Source organism: Ursus americanus, chromosome 3 (genome assembly GCF_024610735.1).
Source record: "Ursus americanus isolate L20-20 chromosome 3, mUrsAme1.1.p, whole genome shotgun sequence".
Classification (NCBI taxonomy): domain Eukaryota; kingdom Metazoa; phylum Chordata; class Mammalia; order Carnivora; family Ursidae; genus Ursus; species Ursus americanus.
In genome coordinates this window covers 97,187,476-97,207,489 of record NC_142129.1, presented here as the reverse complement: position 1 = coordinate 97,207,489, position 20,014 = coordinate 97,187,476, and the positions used below count along the sequence as shown (strand labels likewise).

Genomic DNA, 20,014 nt, shown 5'->3' with positions numbered 1-20,014 from the left:
GTAATAAACACCTTTATACGGACCTTGTGCTTTATTGATATTATCTATTCTAGCTTGCATGTTTTACAAATATTAACTCACGTAATAATCTTAGGGGTTGGTACTACTGTCCCCACTTGACTGAAGAGCGACCTGAAGTGCAGAGGTAGGTATCATGTACCTGATTAACATTCAGTAAGTGTAGGACGGTATTTGGAAACAGACCTCCAATGGCCAAAGGCTTTACTGCTAAATTACATAAAGCAAAGAGTTTGCCAATACTTTTTTTTATTAAGGATACCTACAAATATTAAAAGGATGCTTTGGCCTTGGATTTTAGCCATTGCAATTCTGTAAGCATGGAATAAGGCCCATGCCAGGGATGGAAACCACATGCCTACACCTTCTCTGTCAGCACCAGAACCATCCCTCCAACCAGCATGCGCTAGTCCTTGTTTCCTAAAAGCATTCCCTTTGGATCAATTTCCTCCCCTCTTTTTCCCCGACTGGAATTCCCCTTGGTATCTTCAACTCTGAGCGTGATGTTCTCCATACGTCAGATAAGCAGGTAAAATGGTGGTTGGAGAGTCCTCTGTTGTTACACTTGGTAGATAAAATTGATGTTGTACCAGAACATGAACACTTCCTGGCAGACTCACTTTCACTAAAGAACCTATAAAGATATGTCATTGTTCTCAGTCTTTAGAAAACTGTTTCATAAATGTAGTAAGTGAAACATTTTAGTATATTTTTTTTCCTACAACAGTCTGTTAAAAATGAAAACAAAAAGACATGGTCTTCTAATTATCTGTTACCTTGTAAAGCATCACGTATATTTGCAAATGATGCCGTTTAAGATCTTTTCTTTTTTCACTTCCAAATACTGGGTCCATGGAATAAGAATTTGAAATTCTTTAAAAAGATCAATTCAAATTATAAGTAGTAAGTAACACTATTGAATACATACGTGTATATACACATGTTTGTATTTATAGCTATGCAGAAATAGTTACAGGCTTTATGTAGCTGTATTTACACAGACAAATGGCAAAATCGGCTGAAGAGCCGCTCTCTTGGTCTACTCCAGTGCACCTGTTACTGCTTATAGCCAGCTTTCTTTGATATCTGACTTAAAAGGAATGTCTAGCCAATGATGCATTGCTTCTTTTATCTTTTGTTTTCATCATATCCCGCTTATATTTATATTTATATTTTAGGTCTTGGTGAATTCAGAAGGTAACGTATCCATTTGTATGCTAGCATGTATAGCAAGAGAGCTTCCGGCTTTTGGGGGAATAAATTGAGGGAAAACTATCTCACCCATAGACCACTTTTGTCTTATTATTTTCTTTGTTTCCTTAAGAAAGGGGCTCATTAGATGATTTTGAGTTTTTAAGAATTAGCTCTCAGTATTTGGAAGGTTTCTAAAACGTTTTTTAAAATTTGCATTACTCTAAATTTCAACTTTTCCGTTTTGAATTCCATGTCCAAATTAATCACTCCCTGCACATTCCCTCCAATTATTATATAAAATTATTTGTCCTTTCAAACGTAGTTATGCTGTTTATTGCACTAAAAAAGCCCATCATGTTTCTTTTAAAGACATTTAGTTTTTTGTAAATGGCACATTTTGATTCTCATTTCAGTGTTGCTATTTGTAAGATCTCTTATTTTTTTTACAGTATCAGTGCCATAATGAATCTACAACATACAAAAAGACAGATGGGACATATTTTTATATCAAGCCCCTTTATTTCAATGATGCCTATTTTTAAATGGGAATATTTTCTTCTAGAGGAAACAGCAAGGGAGGGCAGGAGCAGGTGGACCCACCTGGCCAGCGGTCCACAGCTGGCAGCTGAGGGCACCTTCTCCTCCAACCACTTCCACTGTCTCTAGGATTGATTTGAGAAATAGCATGTGCTTTGAAATCAGAGATTTAAGATTATGTACCGTGAGCAGAGTACTTTATAATTAATTTATAGTAACTAAATTAAACTGGAATTTGTGAGGCTGGAATGGAAAATATGTGCAGAGTGTATTGTAGAGAGAGAATAATTAACCCAAGAAGGCACTTAATTTTTTTAAAGTCATTGGTTCCACACAGTATGAGCTTCATCATTCAGTCACTAGCTAATGTATACCAGGAGGTAGCAAAATTTTGTTTTAAATTATAAATGGGGTTAGTGATGCAAGTTAGTGACTTCAATGCCAAAGTTCAGAATGGCTGCGATGCCACCCCTGTGTTTGCTGATCTTTGCACCTATCCAGGTGTACTTGACTAAGAGCTGCATGGTTCCCAAGGCCATACATTTCCCAGTCACCACGGCCTAAACCATACTTGACACATAGCATACATCCAGTAAATAGCTGTAGAGTGATAGAGATGATCGAATTAGGTCAGCAGCTGCTCTGATGGGAGAATATTTGATGCAGGTAGTGCGATCCATCCCAGCCCTGACCACACCCCATGCAGGAAAATGGAACCGGATGCAGACGGCCTCACTTCTCTCCCTCACATTGAACGAGTTACCTACCATGTGTTAATTTCCTCATCGATACAGCAGAGTTGACAAAAGGAAGAAATCAAATGAAAGAATTTGAAATGCCTATTGGAGTGCTTGTCATACAATTGGCACACAATAAATGGCAGTTAGTGTCACTCGGCGTCAAGAAGACTGGGTCATTACATTTGGCCATATTTTGTAAATCTCAGTGGAAGGACCGTACCTAAAAAAGAGACATATAAAATACCACTGATGCTTGAATACTATTTTAAGCAAGAAATCTAGATATCGTTCAGTTAGGAATCAAAATACATGACACACATTTAAGGGAGGTCACAATATTTTGTGAGGAGCTACCTTTCGCTTTGGCAAATGTCAAGATTGCCATAGTTGAATTACGGGATTAGGAGGCTGTCCATTCCCGGTATTTGTGAGGAGTAGAACACAAGAGCATTTTGAGAAGCTGGTCTTATATCTAGAGGCCCCTGCTCTAAAAGTGAATGATAAGACTTCAAATCCCAGGCTCTAGTGTAAAGCAGAGTTTGGTTCTTAACTCCATCATTCACTAGACTGAAATTTAATCTTATTTCTGAACTTTCCCAAGCCCACACTGACTTTTCTGCAAACAAGGGGAGGATATTAACCACTGCCTGGGGATGCTGAGGCAAAATGAGATAATAAATGACAGCACCTTTGGAGCACCTGGGTGGCTCGGTCGGTTAAGCCTCTGACTCTTGATTTTGGCTCAGGTCATAATTTCAGGGTCCTGAGATCGAGCCCTGAGTCGGGCTCTGCGCTCAACAGGGAGTCTGCTCTGCTTCTCTCCTCCCTCTCCCTCTGCCCTCCCCCTGTTCAGTCTCTCTCAAATAAATAAATAAATAAATAAATAAATCTTAAATAAATAAATAAAGCACCTAGCATGATTCTTGGCTTAAAATTCATGTTTATGGATAGCTTAATAGTGGATTTTTTAAGACTATTAAATTTGTTTATATGTGTGTATACACACACACACATATATATATACATATATATATATATATATATAACATTAATAGTTTTATAGAAAAACATTACTTATCGGATACTTTTCACTTTTAAAATTCTATTGTAAGAAATACATGCTTAGGAAGGGAACAATGCCCGAAATCAAATAAAAACAGAATTGTATTCATCTGGTAATATAAACATAATAAATAAGGGAAAATGGGAAAAGGAATATTCCCATAGTCTATTTGAAAACAGTTCTGCCTAAAATTTAAATTCCAGGAATTTTTTAAATGGAAAATTAATCAGGAGCGCTTGGGTGGCTCAGTTGGTTAAGTATCTGCCTTCAGCTCAGGTAATGATCCCAGGGGCCTGGGATCTAGTCCCGCATTGGGCACCTTGCTCAGGGGGTAGTCTGCTTCTCCTTCTCCCTCTGCCCTTCCCCCTACTCGTGCTCTCACTTGCATGCTCTTTCTCAAATGAATAAATAAAAAATATTTTTTAAAAAAGAAAATTAATTATTAAATATTACTAAACTTTAAATAAGAGTGAGAAATGTTTGTATTTCCTGAAAATTGAATTTGAAACTAAGGAGGCAATATTTACAATTGCTCTAACTCATCAGAATGTGTCAATGACATACTGAAGTGACTTTACGTATATCCTTTGATCATTGTTGGTAATTCTGTACTTGTTCAACATGTAAATCATAGACTTCATGTACTTCTCTGAACTCACTGGAAGGAGTTAAACAGTACACATCTCTTCAACCATCAAATGCCCATGGGCCAAGCATTTAGAGTGCATTTTCACTTAAACCTTCCTAATATTATTAACTCTTTGGGTAAGCATGCCTAGCATGAATGTCAGTGTGACTTAACGTTCAACAGGATTTATTCCCTTAAAAATTAGACATTTGACGCCCCAAATAATAAGATTACCTAGCAATAAAACCTAACCAAACAGGTGAATGATCTATACTCTGAAAACTGTAAAACATGAAATTGATGAGGACACAAAGAAATGGAAAGACATTCCATGCTCATGAATTGGAAGACAAATATTGTTACAATGTCTATATTGCCTCAAGCAATCTACACATTTAACGCAATCCCTAGCAAAATACCAACATCATTTTTCACAGAATAAACAATCCTAAAATTTGTATGGAATCACAAAAGACCCCAAATAGCCAAAGCAATCTTGAAAAAGGGAGGCATCGCAATTCCAGACTTCAAGTTATATTACAAAGCTGTAGTGAGCAAAACACTGTGGCACTGTAATGAGCCCTGGGTGTTACATGCATCTGATGAATCACTAAGTTCTACCCCTGAAACTGATAAAAACAAACAAAGAAAGAAAGAAACAAAAAATCCACTATGGTACTGATACAAATATGGACACATAACTCAATACAATAGAATAGAAAATCCAGAAATAAACCCACAACTAAATGGCCAATTAATCTTTGACAAAGCAGGAAAGAATATCCAATAGAAAAAAGACAGTCTCTTCAACAAATGGTGTTGGGAAAACCTGAGAGGAACATGCAAAAGAATGAAACCGGACCACTTTCTTACACCATACACAAAAATAAACTCAAAATAGATTAAAGACCTAAATGAGAGACCCGAACATAAGAATCTTATAAGAGAACACAGTACCTTCTTTGATATCGGCATGGCAACTTTTTTCTAGATCTGTCTCTTGAGGCAAGGGAAACAAAATAAAAAATAAACTACTGGGACTACATCAAAATAGCAGCATTATGTAAAAGAGCCAAATTTTGGAAGCAGCCCAAGTGCCCATCAACTGATGGATGGATAAGGAGGATGCAGTATATATAAACAATGAAATGTTACTCAGCCATAACAAAAAAATGAAATCCTGATATTTACAACAACATGGATGGACCCAGGGAGTATAATGCTAAATGAAATAAGTCAGTCGGAGAAAGACTAATACTAAATGATCTCACTCATATGTGGCATTTAAGAAACAAAACAAATGAGCAAAGAGGAAAAAAAGAGAGAGAGGCAAACCAAGAAACAGACTCTTAACTCTTGAGAACACACTGATGTTTACCAGAGGGGGTGGGGGCTGGGGGAAACAGGGGATGGGGATGAAGACGTGTATTTGTCCTCATGAGCACATGGAGTTGTTCAATCACTGTATTGCACACCTGAAACAAATATAATACTGTATGCCCACTAACCGGAATCAAAATAGAAATGAAAAAAATAAAAATTAGGTGTTTGGGCTTAATTTCTACATTTTTGTGTTAAAGTTAAAACAGCCAGTGCAAAAGAAACAAAACAAAACAAAAAACAAACAAACCAAAACACCTGGTCCTCTGCAAAACTCAGAGTGAGCTTGGACATGTGGTGGAATGTAGACGACCACCCCCTTCTAACACTCTCCCAACAGCCTGCAGGAATGACGGAGTTCATTGATATATTACTTTATTAGGTACCTATTGAGTAATTACGTGATGTAAAAAGATGAAAATAGGCATACGTACTGGACTGTGAAAGTCTAAGACAAGAAATTTATATTCTAAAAGTCGGAACTAAGTAAATAAATAGTGTAAAGACCAAAGCTGTAAACTTGACTTGTTTTATCATCACGAAGAACCAGTGTCTCCTCAATGTAAGAAATAATTTTCAGCATCAGAACTTTTACACCCAAACCATGTGTCTCCTGACTTGCATCAGAAATGGCTGGTGCCTGCCTGAGGGCTGTTTGCTAAAAACTCTGCAATGGTGGGGATTTGCCATGTCTTGGGTTGCTGTACCCCGGACATTGAGGTTTGCAAGTCAACTGAGAAAACAGGAGACAACAGGTCGGACACACCGTCACAGGGGCTCTTCCAGATAGTCGTTGGCCCTCAACACAGCACAAAACTCTGAGTTAATATACCGAACACAATTCAACAAGCCTTGAGCGTAAAGGTACTGCATGATATTCTAATGACTGAATGTTCCATAGCCTGAAATAAGGAGATTTTTGCCCGAATAATAAAGCAAAGAGACAAAATGAACTATAACGCCAAGTATGATATGATCTCTCGATCAGGCTAGCATGAAATACCAAATGCACAGCGTGTCAAGGGCCCAGAGCGACAGTCCACTGAGGCTAAGGAAGCTTTCTCAGACGCGATGGCCCTCGAGTTGGATATTGAAAAATGGCGAACATCTCCAAGTGCCGAAAAGGCAGGGAGTTGGGAAGCAGAGGCCACGTTGAGAGCATAGTCGGAGGCACCCAAAGCCCGGGGGAGACCTGGGCAGGGTGTGGGCTGCGCCGGAGCCGTGAAGATGCCAGCCCGCACCCCGAGGACTCTGCCCGTGTTCACTCAGTCAGAGACGCCACCTGTGCTCAGGAAACGAAACTGGTAGACCGGGGAGGCTGGCGGGAATGGGAAGAGACCCAGCTCTGCGTGGAGCAGTGAGGAGTGGCCTCTGGCACGGAGAACATACGCGCTGTAAACCCTCGTTCATTCCCGAAGAAGTGACTGCGCTCACTGACTCTGAGGACTCAGGAAAAGTGACTGCACCAGCCATCCACAGAGGCTGCTGGTGCGAGCAGAGGACCGCGTGGGCGTCTAGTAACGACGGCGTGCTGCACATTATACTGGCCAGCCAAGCGCAGAGGCTGGAACCATCGGTGCCGGACCGGCCTCATCACACAGATGAGGTGGCATCTAATCACCTTCCCTTAATTGTTTCCTAAGTAAACTCTACCCCCAACTTGGGGCTCGAACTTGCGACCCCGAGATCAAGAGTCACATACTCTACCGACTGAGCCACCCAGGCGCCCCTCACCTCTCCTTATTACATGGCATTGCAGAAAAGCATCTGATTTTTTAAAAATTAATAAGAGTAGACTCGATCTCTTGCCTCTCAAAGCAAATATAGTAAACTGTTAATAGTTGTTAATTTGGCTTATGCCTATAATTCTGTTTTCTATATGTTTATACTTAAAAAATAATGGATAGAGTTTTCAGTTTTCGGTTGAGCTAGTGTATATTGTGCACATTTCAAATAATGGATACATTAAACAGCTTTCACGGCTTAAAGTCAAAACAAAAACAAAATAGAAAACACCTGAATTCTCTGATATTGTTAGGATTTTTTAAACATTGTATACATGTAACGTTTGTGTTGGAACAGAGAGGAGACCTTCTTAAATATATTCATGATGCTTCAGATTTTAAAGTGTGTAAGAATCTCTCTCTTAAACCTGTTTTACTGCACAAAGGAGATGAAGAAATTGAAAGTATCAGAAAGTCGAAAGAAAAATGCTGAAATGTCAGATAGCTTCGAGGCGTGTGATCTCCTTGCTGTCAAGGATGCTCTCATCTCTGCATCGGTAGGAGCTGCACCCCTGCAGCAGACCCTGGCGCGTGGCCAGGACGCATCTCGTGCGTGCTGCGTGCAGGGACAAAATGCAAGGTTTTGAAATTACCCAAGACTTCCACGAAATGTTAAAGGACGGACAGATCCACGCAACGACACAGGAAAGATCCTGTGACTGAAAGAACGAATCTTACTTGAAAGTCTAAAACGTCAGATTGGCTGATTTCCAGAATTGTCCTGTTGCTTAATACATGTCGCTTCATATGTACAGATACCCAGGCTGAATAATTTGAAATAAATGCATGTGCTACGTCTGTAAGCACGATTTCCTTTTTCAACCTGAAGAAGTCACTTAACAACAATTAAAGGGACTCATGGAGCAGACCGATTGGAATATTAAGAATTATGGCTCTCTAAGCACATCTGTACGTGAACTTTGAGGCTCCTTTTTCTAGGACTGTGTCCAAACCAGAATATTCTGGAATCGGATAATTTGGAGCGTATTTTCCTCTTTTTATAATGCAGTTATTAAGGTTGAATGAATAGAACAGTTTCATTGTTAAAAATCTGTGCAAAATATTATATGGAAAAAAGGAAGAGGAAAATAAAATTTCAACATGCTACAACTTTATACACGTGAAACTCTACACTCATGGCAAGCAATAACCGAAGAATAACGTCTCTCTTAGACAAAAATGCAAATAGCATCATTCTACGTTAAGGCTATGCAGTGTCATTAACCCAAGTTTGGCCATATGTGTGGTTTACGTAGCGTTCCTACGTGGAAAGAGGAATGAGGGGTGGAACCAGAGACAGCAAGCAGGTACGTTAGCGTAGGAACAGCCGCTGTGCTCCAGCTGTCCCGACTGCGCCTGGGACAAGGGTGGGTCACACTCGTTTAGAGCAAGTGAAAGTCTGTTTCCCAAGATGTTCTGTTCACTGTCTCTGTATACGACAAAGTCCCAGGTTTCCTGAAATGCTCACAGGTCCCACTGCAATTACTCCAGAGCTCACTGCCCATGCGGGTAGGGACTTACATCACCAAGGGAGGCAGGGAGACTCTGGGCCTCTGACTGAGTCTCTAACTGCATGCAGCATGTCTGCTGGGGAGAGAAGAGGCTGCTTTGTGTACTGTTAGCGACAGCTAATGGCCCACCTCCCCATGGGGATTAGAGCCCACTGTTGGCAAAACCATAACATATACAACCTTGTCTAAAAAAAAAATCTACCTTTAGATAATAGAGTGATGATGGCCAATGTCTAGTAGCCTCTAGTACCAAAGGTTGTTTTGGAAAGCAACTAGCTAATACTTCGCCTGAGTATTTTCTTGAAAATCTATGTGCATGGAGCCCATTTGGCCCAAGGTGTTCTTGATAAACAAGATTCAAATTAAATGTGAGCATATGTAGGGTTCTTGAGGCTTCAGTTAGTGCTGGCTGTATACATTTATTAGGGTACACAGTGGTTCATGGTTCCAATAATGCCGAATATATCCATTTCTCTTGATTCGTCAAACTTTAATGATTGAATGATTTCTTAGATACTGGATGATATTTTGGTTTTCTCTGCTCTTTTCAGGAAATCTTTCCAACTTCCCTTTGCCGACCTCGAATTGACCTCCTGCACCAATGCATTATATTTTCTTACTTGTGTTAGGTCTAGGGCCAAAAGCCCATGAAGGCAAGAGACCATGCTTTATTCCGTTTTTTGTTATCAAATGATTCGTACTTAATAGGTGCTTAATTCAAAATTTTAGAATAAAAATATGGGGGGAAAAAACCTTTAAAGATTAAACTAATGACTATCGTGATTTTTCATCATACACCTGTTAAGACTGACAACCTTTCTCAGCAGCACGCCGGGGTCAATGTGATTGCGAAAGGCAGAAATATTCTCTAATATGCATTGCTCAGGGATCAGGATTTGCAGTGGCTTCTTTTATTCCCTGTCCAAATGAAGAGAAATAAAATCTGTTTGGGGTTACAGGTAAGTACACAAAAGTAGCCGAGCGCACATGGGTTTGGCGCTGTCTGTGTTCACATACTGGCTGGGATGCTCCTCGCTGCTCCGGGAGGACGTCTGACACAGGGCGATCTTTCAGATTCTGCCCTGTCTCTAACAGAGCGTAGTTGATCGTTTGGGTAGGAAACACGCACCCACTGAGTGGACAGGTGGGATCCCTGCACTGCGTCTAGATTCCAGGTAGAGACTTGTTTGGGGCTTGGGTTTTCCTCCACTCTCCTCCAGAGAGTCAAGAAATCCCCCTATTTCACTGCACACTTCAACTTGATAGAATAATAGCGCAAACGGTCTACCCTACTCTGTTGCTTGGCTTACGAGAGGATTTGAAGGCATGCTCAGAAGAGAAAGTAATGTGCATGAGAATGAACTCTATGGAAGTGTCCATCTGTGGCCCTCAACACGGGAGCCTCACCTCCCAGAAAAAAGTGCGTGCGCTTAACTCTGTACCCGCATCACCCAAACGACTGAGAATGGAGAGAATCAACGCAGGGAGTCACTCTAAGAAGGAAACGTATTTGTGTGAAGGAGACTGGATCTTGTAAAGGCAGACATGAGATCTGTCTCTGTAATGAGACAGAACGGGGGCAGGATTTCGGTATTTCGTTGTCTGATGGTCCATCGATGGGCACACCGTTCCAAGATGTGAAGCAGAAATCAGCAACCACAACGAGCTCGCGTGAGGGAATTGGAACTGAGGACCATATGCAGGTACACAGTGAGCACGGTTGACAACACGGCATTTTTAATCTGTATCTATAGAAAACATTTATAGAAGCTCTCTAATAGAGGGATTATAGAAATACATTTAATATAGAATAGTGTACTTCGGTGCACTTACTGTGAAAATAGCACATTTATTTAGAGAGGGGGTTTATGCCCAAAATTCTTGTGGATGTTTTGAAATATACCCATTTCCTTCTTTTGCAGTAACTCTTCACCAAGAAATGCAAAAGTACCAACCATGTTCCATGACCCTCATCCAAAGTCTTCTCCTGTTGAATGCTATTCCCCAGAGTCATCTAGAATGTTCCCATCAGTAAAATATTCTAGAAAAATGTCTGTTTGTGTGTGTGTGTGTGTGGTCCCATTTCTACATTTGTCTGCACTCGTGCCTCGTGCACATGGCCTGTCTCTCAATCCTCCACGTGCCTTCTTCGTAAGTGCAGTGACATATGGTACATTCGTCAGTCTTGACTTCTCTTCCAGCTGGGATGACAGCCGTTTCCGCAAAGCAGTTTGGGCCTGCAACGCAGAAAAGCGTTTTATATTAGCAGTGTGGATAAATATATAATGCATCTAATTAGACAGTCCGCTTTACAGTATATGTTTTATTCCCTCTCCTATGAATGACAGTGGGAAAGTGACAATTTAAATAATATGAAGCACTCCCACTTTTTTCCTGAAATTAAACTGGTGCTATTTAAATCTTTTATGAGTGGCAATACTGTGATTTTCACTAACTGTTCCATTCGGGGGCCTTCTACAGAAGTCAAATCTGCAATTATTTGATTTAATTAATTCTAAGTAATCATAGAAAAAAGTTAATTAACGGTGACTTTCAAAGACCCAGTCTTACTCTTCATGGCACCTTTACCAGAGGGAGTTTAAATAAGCAAACTGCTTGGAATAACAGTAAATCCCATGTAACTTCTGCACCTCTCAGAGCAGGTTTTCCATACATCAGCCCCCAAGGGGTTTTTGAAACACTGGCTGCTGGTCCCACCCCCAGAGCCTCTGACTCATTCAGTGTGGGATGCGGCCGGAGAACATGCTTTGATAATACGTTCCCACGTGCTGCTGCTGTTGCTGGTCTGAGACCCCTTTTGAAAAGCACCATCATAGCATTGACCTGGGCCGTATCTTCCACAGGCTTCCACGCCAGCCAATGATCTCTATACATTTCACCCTGCATCAGCCAAAAGCTTCTCAGCCATCTGCATCTTACTCTATGGAAGGTCAAGGGTAGAGAGACATGATTTCTAAGGCGAGTTGAAACGAGCATTTTCTGTGCTATGGTTCACGCATCTAGCTCAGACACGAACAGCAGCTCTACCTCCAGACCTCCTCTAAAATGGAAATGTGAGCACTGACCGGGGCCTAAATGAGGGCCCTCAGCTTTGAACTTAAGCACTGAGTCAGATTCTCATTCTCCCTTCTTTGCTTAGTCTTTGATAATGTGCTCACTACCAAAAGAGGTTGAATTGTGATGTATGCAGCCATAAAAGAGATAAGAAAACAGTCGCCTACAAATTTTTTAAAAATAAACTAATCCAGACAAGCTCCAGGATAAAAACAGGCTCTTATAATTCTAAGCAGAATAATTCTAAGCAGAAATACACGTGGTTTCGTGGCTACTGTTTTTCACATTAGCCAAGTGGTCAATGTCGTCCTCTGGAACCCGTGCCCCAGTATACACAGCCCCTGCTCCCTGCAGGGACTCCGCTTTCTTCTTGCCCCCAGCCCTTCCTACTCAGACACTGCCCTAGGATTCATCCCTTGACTTATTTTTTTCTCTGTTGGAGACCTCGAAGCGTTAACAATCATCCGTCTGGGGATGAATCCAAATTGCAGCTCCAATTCTCTCTCTTTTGAGCACCGGTTCCGTGTTTCCAGCCTGCTGACCCTTCAGACTTACCAGGTGTGGTCAAGACCCTCTCCTCCATCAGCTTTGGTGAAGTACAATATTTTAAATACAGACCCTCACCCACCCAGTCGGCCCACGTGAGGTCCTCTAGCTCCGTACGCTCCCACACAACCCATTTGGGGCTGCCTCCTGACCTCCGTGGTTCGGGATGGCTTCCTCAGCTCTCTCTCTGCACTCAGAGCCCAACAGTGGCATGGCAGCTGCTCCAGGCAGGACCAGCTTTGTCCACAATTGTCCCACTCAGCATGTGAAATGCCTGTGAATTTTACATTCCACTCTAGTTCTCTTTAGCATGCTCGTTTCTTTCTGTTCGTTTCTTTTGCAGAGTTTAATCTGAGGACACAATCTCCTTCTCATTTGCCCTAATCCTAATATCTATCAGTGTGCTTTGCACATAGAAGACACACCATAATTGTCCAGAAAACCTGTACTCGTAGGTGTAGGTCCTTACAGGTCTCCTCTCCAGAAAAAAGTGTGGATTCAAAATCTGATACCACTGCTTCATAGTTACGATCTTGGACTAAGTAATTTCATTGTTTTGAGCCTCATTTACAGAAGAGCAGAGGACCCAGATAGACACTTTACCAAGGAAGACATCCAGACGGCCAACAGACACATGTGAAGACGCTCAACATCACTTATCATCAGGGAAACACAAATCAAAACCACGATGAGATACCACCCCACACCTACTCAGAATGGCTAAAATCAAAAAGACAAGAAATAACAAGTGTTGGTAAAGATGTAGAGAGGTGGGAGCCCTCCTGCACTGTTGGTGGGAATGGAAACTGGCACAGCCATGGTGGAAAACAGTATGGAGGTTCCTCAAAAAATGAAAAATAGAGCTACCATACAAGCCAACAGTTCCACTACTGGGTATTTACCCAAAAACAAAAACACTAACTTGAAAAGATATGTGCACCCCTATGTTGTGGCAGATTATTTACAATCACCAAGCTATGGAAGCAACCTAAAAGTCCACTGATAGCTGAATGGATAAAGAAGGTGTAGAATATATACACAATGGAATATTATTCAGCCATCAGAAAGAATGAGATCTTGCCATTTGTAACGACATGGATGGACCTAAAAGGTATTATGCTAAGTGAAATAAGTCATTAGGAAAAGGTAAATACCATATGGTTATATATTTATGCATGTGGATGCCCAATTGTTCTACCACCATTTGTTGAAAAGATTATCTTTTTCTCATTGTACTGTGTTTACTTCTTGTCAAAGATCAGGTCACTATATGTATTCGGATTTATTTTTGGGCTCTCAATTCTGCTTATTGATCTGGTTCTCTATTCTTTTGCCAATACCACACTGTCATTTTATGTGGGTTGTCAAACTTGTAGGCACAGAATTGTTCCTAGTATTCCTCTGTTATCTTTCTAACATCTGTGGGATCTGGAGTGATGTCCCCTATTTCATGATATTAGTGATTTGTGTCCTTTCTTTTTTTCCCTTAGTTAGCCTGGCTAGAGTCTTCTAAGTTTTATTGATTTTTTCAAAGAACCAACTCTTGGTTTCTTTGACTTTCTCTCGTTCTCATTTTCAATGTAATTGATTTCCACCCAAATTTTGATTATTTTTTTTCCTCTGCTTACTTTGGATTTAATTTGCTCTTCTCTTTCTAGGTTCCTTAGATGGGAGTTCAGACTGATTTCAGTACTTTCTTATTTTCTAATATATGCATTCAATGCCTTAAGTATCCCTCCAAGCACCATTTTTGCTGCATCTCACAAGTTCTGATCGGTGTGTTTTCATTTTAATGAAGCTCAAAATGTTTTAAAATTTCTCTTGAGACTCCTTTTCTGATCAATGCATTTTTTTAGAAGGCTGCTGTGTACCTACAAGTATCTGTGGATTTTCCAGCTATGTTTCTGTTACTGATTTCCAGTTTAATTCCGCTGTGGTCTGAGAGCAGACACTGTAGGATTTCTATTCTTTTACATGTGTCACAGTGGGTTTTATGGCCCAGATTGTGCTCCATCTTGGTAAGCATTCCATGGGAACTTGAGAAGAATGTGTATTGGGCCATTGTTGCCAAAGTAGTCAACAGATATCGACTAGATCCAGTTGATTGATGGTACTGAGTTCAACTATGTCCTCACTGATTTTTTTGTGTCCTGGTCTGTCCGTTTCCAATAGATGTTGAAGTCTCCAACTGTAATAGTGAATTCATGTATTTCTTCTTGCAGTTCCATCAGTTTTTGCCTCATGTACTCTGAAACTCTGTTGTTGGTGAATACTTGTTGAGGATTATTATATCTTCTTGGAGAACTGACCCTTTATCATTATGTAATTACCTCCTTTATCTTGGATATCCTTCTTTGCTTTGAAGTCCAGTCTGAAATTAATATAGCCACTCCTTCTTTCCTTTTATTAGTGTTAGAATGAAAGTTTTCTCCATGCACTTACTTTTAATATATATATTTATATATATATATTTTTATATTTATATAAATACATATGTTTAATATATATATTTTTTATATTTAAAGTGGATTTCTTGTAGACAATATGTAGCTGGGTCCTAAGTTCCAATCCACTCTACTTCTGTCTCTTAGGCCATTAACATTTAAAGTGATTATTAAGGGCACGTGGGTGACTCAGTCAGTTAGGCATCCAACTCTTGGTTTCGGCTCAGGTCATGACCTCAGGGTGGTGAGATTCAGCCCCACGTCAGGCTCCACGTTCAGTGGGGAATCTGCTTAAAGATTCTCTCCCTCTACCTCTCCCTGCACTTGTGCACATATATGGGTTTTCTCTCTCTCTCTCTCACTCAAATAAATAAATCTTTAAAACATAAAGTGATTATTGATATAATTAGATTTCTATCTACCATATTTGTTATTCTTTTCTACTTGTTACCTTTATTTGTTGTTCCTATTTTTGTTTCCTTCTCTTTTTTGCCTTTTCTGGATTTAACTTAGCATTTTATATGATTACATTTTCTCTCCTTTTTAAACATACGTTGCACTTCTTTTGTGTTTTTTTAACTAATCCAAGCCCACTTTCAGATAAAGCTATTGTGTTTCAAGAGTAGAGTGAATAGGGGCGCCTGGGTGGCTCAGTCGTTAAGCATTAAGCGTCTGCCTTTGGCCCAGGGCGTGATCCCAGAGTCCTGGGATGGAGTTCCTAATCAGTCTCCTCTGCCTCTCCCACTCCCCCTGCTTGGGTTCCCTTTCTTGCTGGCTGTCTCTCTCTCTCTGCCAAATAAATAAATAAAATCTTTTAAAAAAAAGTAGTGAGAATAATGACAAATAACAAATAATCCCAATTCCTCCCCCAGCCATTGCATCCATATTATTATTCATTACACTTATTCATAGGCATAAATAAAGTTATCTAACCAACTACCTATCAGCCTACATAACTGAATCCATAGTTACAAGTATCGTTTTGAATGAATTGTTATCTTTTATGTCACTTAAGAATAAGAAAAATAAGGGGCACCTGGGTGCCTCAGTCGAATAAGCGTTCAACTGTTGACTTTGGCTCAGATCACAATCTCAGGGTCGTGAGATCATGCGCCACGTCCAGCCTTGAGCTGGGCTCCAAGCTGGTCATGGGGCCTGCTTAAGATTTTGGCTCTCCCTCTCCCTCTGTCCTTCCCCACTACGCGGGCATGCTCTCTCTCTCTCTCTTTAAAAAAACAAAAAGAATAAGAAAGCTAAAAGTTTTTGTTTTACCTTTATTTATTCGTTCTCTGATGCTCTTCCTTTACGAAGATCCACGTACCTGCACTTCCCTTCTCTCTCTCTCTAAAGAGCTTCATATAACATCTCTTGCAAGGGAGGTCAATGGGCAGGAGGTTCCCTCAATTTTTGTTTCCTGAGAAGGTCGTTATTTCTTTTCCAGTTTTCAGGGATAATTCTGCAGGGTACAGAACTCTCTCAACACCGAATACTTCACTCTACTTGCTTCAGTGATTTCCAAAGAGAAGACAGATGTAATCCCTGTGTTTGCTCCTCTCTAGGTGAGGTGCTCTTACCTCCTGCTTCTTTCAAGAGTCTTATCTTACATTTTCTGAAGTTTGAATATGGAATGCCTAGGTGTAGGGGTTTTTTGGCATTTATTCTGCATGATGTTCTCTGAGCTTCCTGGATCTACAGGTTGGTGTGTCTAACGTTAATTTGGGGGAAATTCTCAGTCATTGCTTCAAATATTGCTGCTGTTGCTCTTTATGTGTCCTCCCGTCTGATATTCCCATCACGCATGCATTACACCTTCTGCAGCTGTTCCGTGGTTCTTGGAAGTCTGCTGATGAGCCCACCAAAGGCATTCTTCATTTATGTCAGTGCTTTTCATCTTTTTTCCTAGGATTTTGGCATTAATTTTTGGTTCTTTCTTAGAGCTTCCATCACTCAACTTACATTACCCATCCGTTCTTGCATGTTGTCTACTGTTTCGAACCCTTAACATATTAGTCAGTTATTTTAAAATCCTGGTTTGAGGGGCACCTGGGTGGCTCAGTTGGTTAAGCGGCCAACTCTTGGTTTCGGCTCAGGTCATGATCTTCAGGGTCATGAGATCAAGCCCCGCGTCAGGGTCCATGCTCAGTGGGGAGTCTGTTTCTCTCTCTCTCCATTTCCCTCTGCCCTTCTCCCACTCCCTCTCTCCCTCTCTAAAGTAAATAAATAAATCTTGGAAAAGAATAAAAAATAAAATCATGGTTTGAGAATTCCGACATGCCATATCTGACACTGGCTCTGATGCTTGCTCATCTCTTCGAACTAAGTTTCTGGCCTTTTAGTATGCCTTATAATTTTTTTAAAAATTTTTGATAGTTAAAGACATAATGTATCGGATAAAAGGAAGCGCTGTGAATAGAAGTGTAGTAGCATGGTGGTAAGTTGTGGGGGAGGGGAAGCATTCTCTAGCCTCTGACTCAGTCTCAGTCTTTTCCGGGAGCCTTTGACTCTGGACTTTGAACTTCACAAGTGCTTCTTAGTCCCTGCCCCCACTTTCATTGTCCAGGACGGCTAGATCGGGCTGGCATTGGGTACTTCCCTCCTCCCACGTGGAAGGCTAGGGCGAGATGGAGTTGGCTATGTCCTGTACCCCAGGTCAGTTAGACTCCGGTCAAATAGTTTCTCCTGAGGGCAGACAGACCTTATTAAAAAGAATAGAATGCTCTGAGCAATTTCAAAATGGTTATTTTCCCCTTCTCCCTTCCCCAAGGCATCAAAGCTCACAAAACTAGGGGAACCGTCCATGATTGGGTTCCGCTGGAGTTTTTGACTCTCAGACTCATCCACACTGAACCTCCAGCAATTTGTCAGTTATGAGTTGGGTTTTCATCAACTATAGCTTGGGTTTTCTTAGCCCAGCATGGTTCCCATGGAGGTTTCTGCTCTGGTAAGTTGTGCTTCTCTGTATCTATCTGTGTGTGTCTCCAATTTAATGGGGGGTGGTTTGCCCTGTGACCTCACTTCTCTGATGAATCTAAGAAGAGTTATTGACTCTGCAGTTTGTTGAGCTTGTTTCATGTTTTTAGGATGGAGAGGGAACTGGAAACCACTATGACTGATTTTTGAAGACTGAACCAATTTAGCATACCTGGAATAAATCCCACTTGGTGACAGTGTAAAATTCTTTTTGTATATTGATGTATCTTATTAATATTGTAGTAAGAAATTTTGTTTATATTTATGCAGGATATTGATTTGGACTTTTTTTAAAAAAATTGTCTTTTTCTATTGTCTTTGACTGATTTTGGTATCAGAATAACACTGACTTCGTAGAATGGGTTGGAAAGTGTTCCCTCCTCCGCTGTTGTTGGAAGACATTGCATCAAGGTGGTATTAATTCTTTAAATACTTGGTATTATTCTCCAATGAAACCGTAAGGGTTTTGAGAGGAGTTTTAAAATTATGAATTCAATTTCCTTAATTGTTTTCATATAAATTATCTATTTCCTATTTGGATGAGTTGGAGTAGTTTTTATTTTTCAAGGAATTGGCTCTTATCTTCCGAGTTGTGAAATTCATGCATTTAGAGCTGCTGATAGTATTCTTTTGTCCCCCTTTTCATTTCCGTTGGGTGTAGAGTGGTATCTCTTGTTTTATTCCTGTTGTTAGTAATTTGCATCTTCTCCCTCCCCCCGCTGAAATGCTTTGTTTTGCTAGAGGTTTATCAATTTCGTGGATCTTTTCAAAAAACTAGTTTTTCTTTCATTGACTTTTCTCTAGTGATTTTCTGTTTTCAATTTTATTGATTTTTGTTCTCATCTTTACTATTTTCTTCTTGTTGCTACTTTTGGTTTATTTGACTTTTTTTCTCTAGTTTCTTGAAGTGGTGACTTAATTGATTTGAGAATTTTCCTCTTTTTTAATGTCAGCATTTAGTTGCATAAATTTACCCTCTAGTACTGCTTCAGCTGTTGTCCCAAGGGTGTGGATGGGTTGAAAAGCTCCCTTTTCATGAAACATTTATTTTACAGACTTGTAACTCAAGAACTACTAAGAATCTTGAGGAAAAAAAAAACACCAACTTCTGCTTCTGTTAACTTCGTAAACTAAAAGATAAATTACTGAAGAGAATTCTGATGCATAAAAATAGATTCTGTCCACTATAGCCATTTAGTGGCAAATAAATCTCCATATATTTTACTTCATTAATAAATAGGGGAATAGAGAGAAACAGTTTTTAATCTTTATCAATAATCTCATTATAATATTTAACTTTCATATTTATATGCTACTTCAGCAGAAACAGGAAGCATAGAGAACAATTTTACAAATATGGAAAGTGAGATTTAGAACAAGTATGAGCCAAGGTACGTGGCCTGTAATTAATCACTGCCATGTTCCGTTATGTTCATGTGGCCTGGTTGTTAGGAGAGGACCCTCTGGCTAAAGATGGCTAATTTCAAAATGAACACAGTATAGAATGCTTTTCTTGCCTCTGGAACGGTTGTTCAAGGCGACAGAGGGTAGTCATGGCTTAACCAAACTTCTCTGTGCTAATCTGATGTCAGGGCAGAGGGTTCGCGTTGTGAAAGCTGTTGTCTATGCCGTCGGGACCCCATGAATATGTGCACCCCGGTCACTGTGGCTGACGCGTGGAATCAGAAAGCATGGTGATGGGCGGAGTGCGGTGAACGGAGGCCTGATCATGGAGGGCCGTCCGCGGGAAGGAGCATCTCTCCTCCCGTCAGGGTCCCCCACATGGCTTCTCCTCAGGTGCAGTCTTGTTGAGTGCACCCCCCCCCCCCCGCCTGTTTTGCCCTGGTTACCAGCACAATTAGCCTGTGGCAGGTGTGTTCACTTAGTGTGTACTGAACTGACCATACATGAGGCTGAGGGTCACAAATTCCAAATCCAGGCTGCACCTGCTGGGACATTTGTAATGAGCCATCCGCCCGGCTGCTCCTATGTCTCCGCGTCCGCCTCCCTCCACAGTGACAACCTCTGCCCACCGCGTGCTTTCCCTGACGGGGGGCCCCCGGGGGCAGGAGCCACGACCACACTGTGACTTCATCCCAGGGTCTGGGATGGAGCTCAGGGCAT

General features: G+C 40.7%; 1 protein-coding gene across 2 annotated transcripts in view; it reads right to left on the bottom strand.

Moving 5' to 3' along the window:
• The window catches only part of VWC2 (von Willebrand factor C domain containing 2), a 147,754-nt gene that overhangs the window by 12,279 nt on the left and 115,461 nt on the right, over positions 1-20,014 (bottom strand). The window contains exon 3 of one of the 2 annotated variants that reach the window (XM_045788497.2): positions 10,571-11,092. The exons of the other annotated variant lie outside the window; for it this stretch is intronic. Within the exon in view, the coding sequence (XP_045644453.1) occupies positions 10,941-11,092 (152 nt within the window). The 3' untranslated portion in view covers positions 10,571-10,940. Of the gene's footprint in view, positions 1-10,570; positions 11,093-20,014 lie in introns of those variants that run through there. 2 annotated transcript variants of the gene reach the window in all.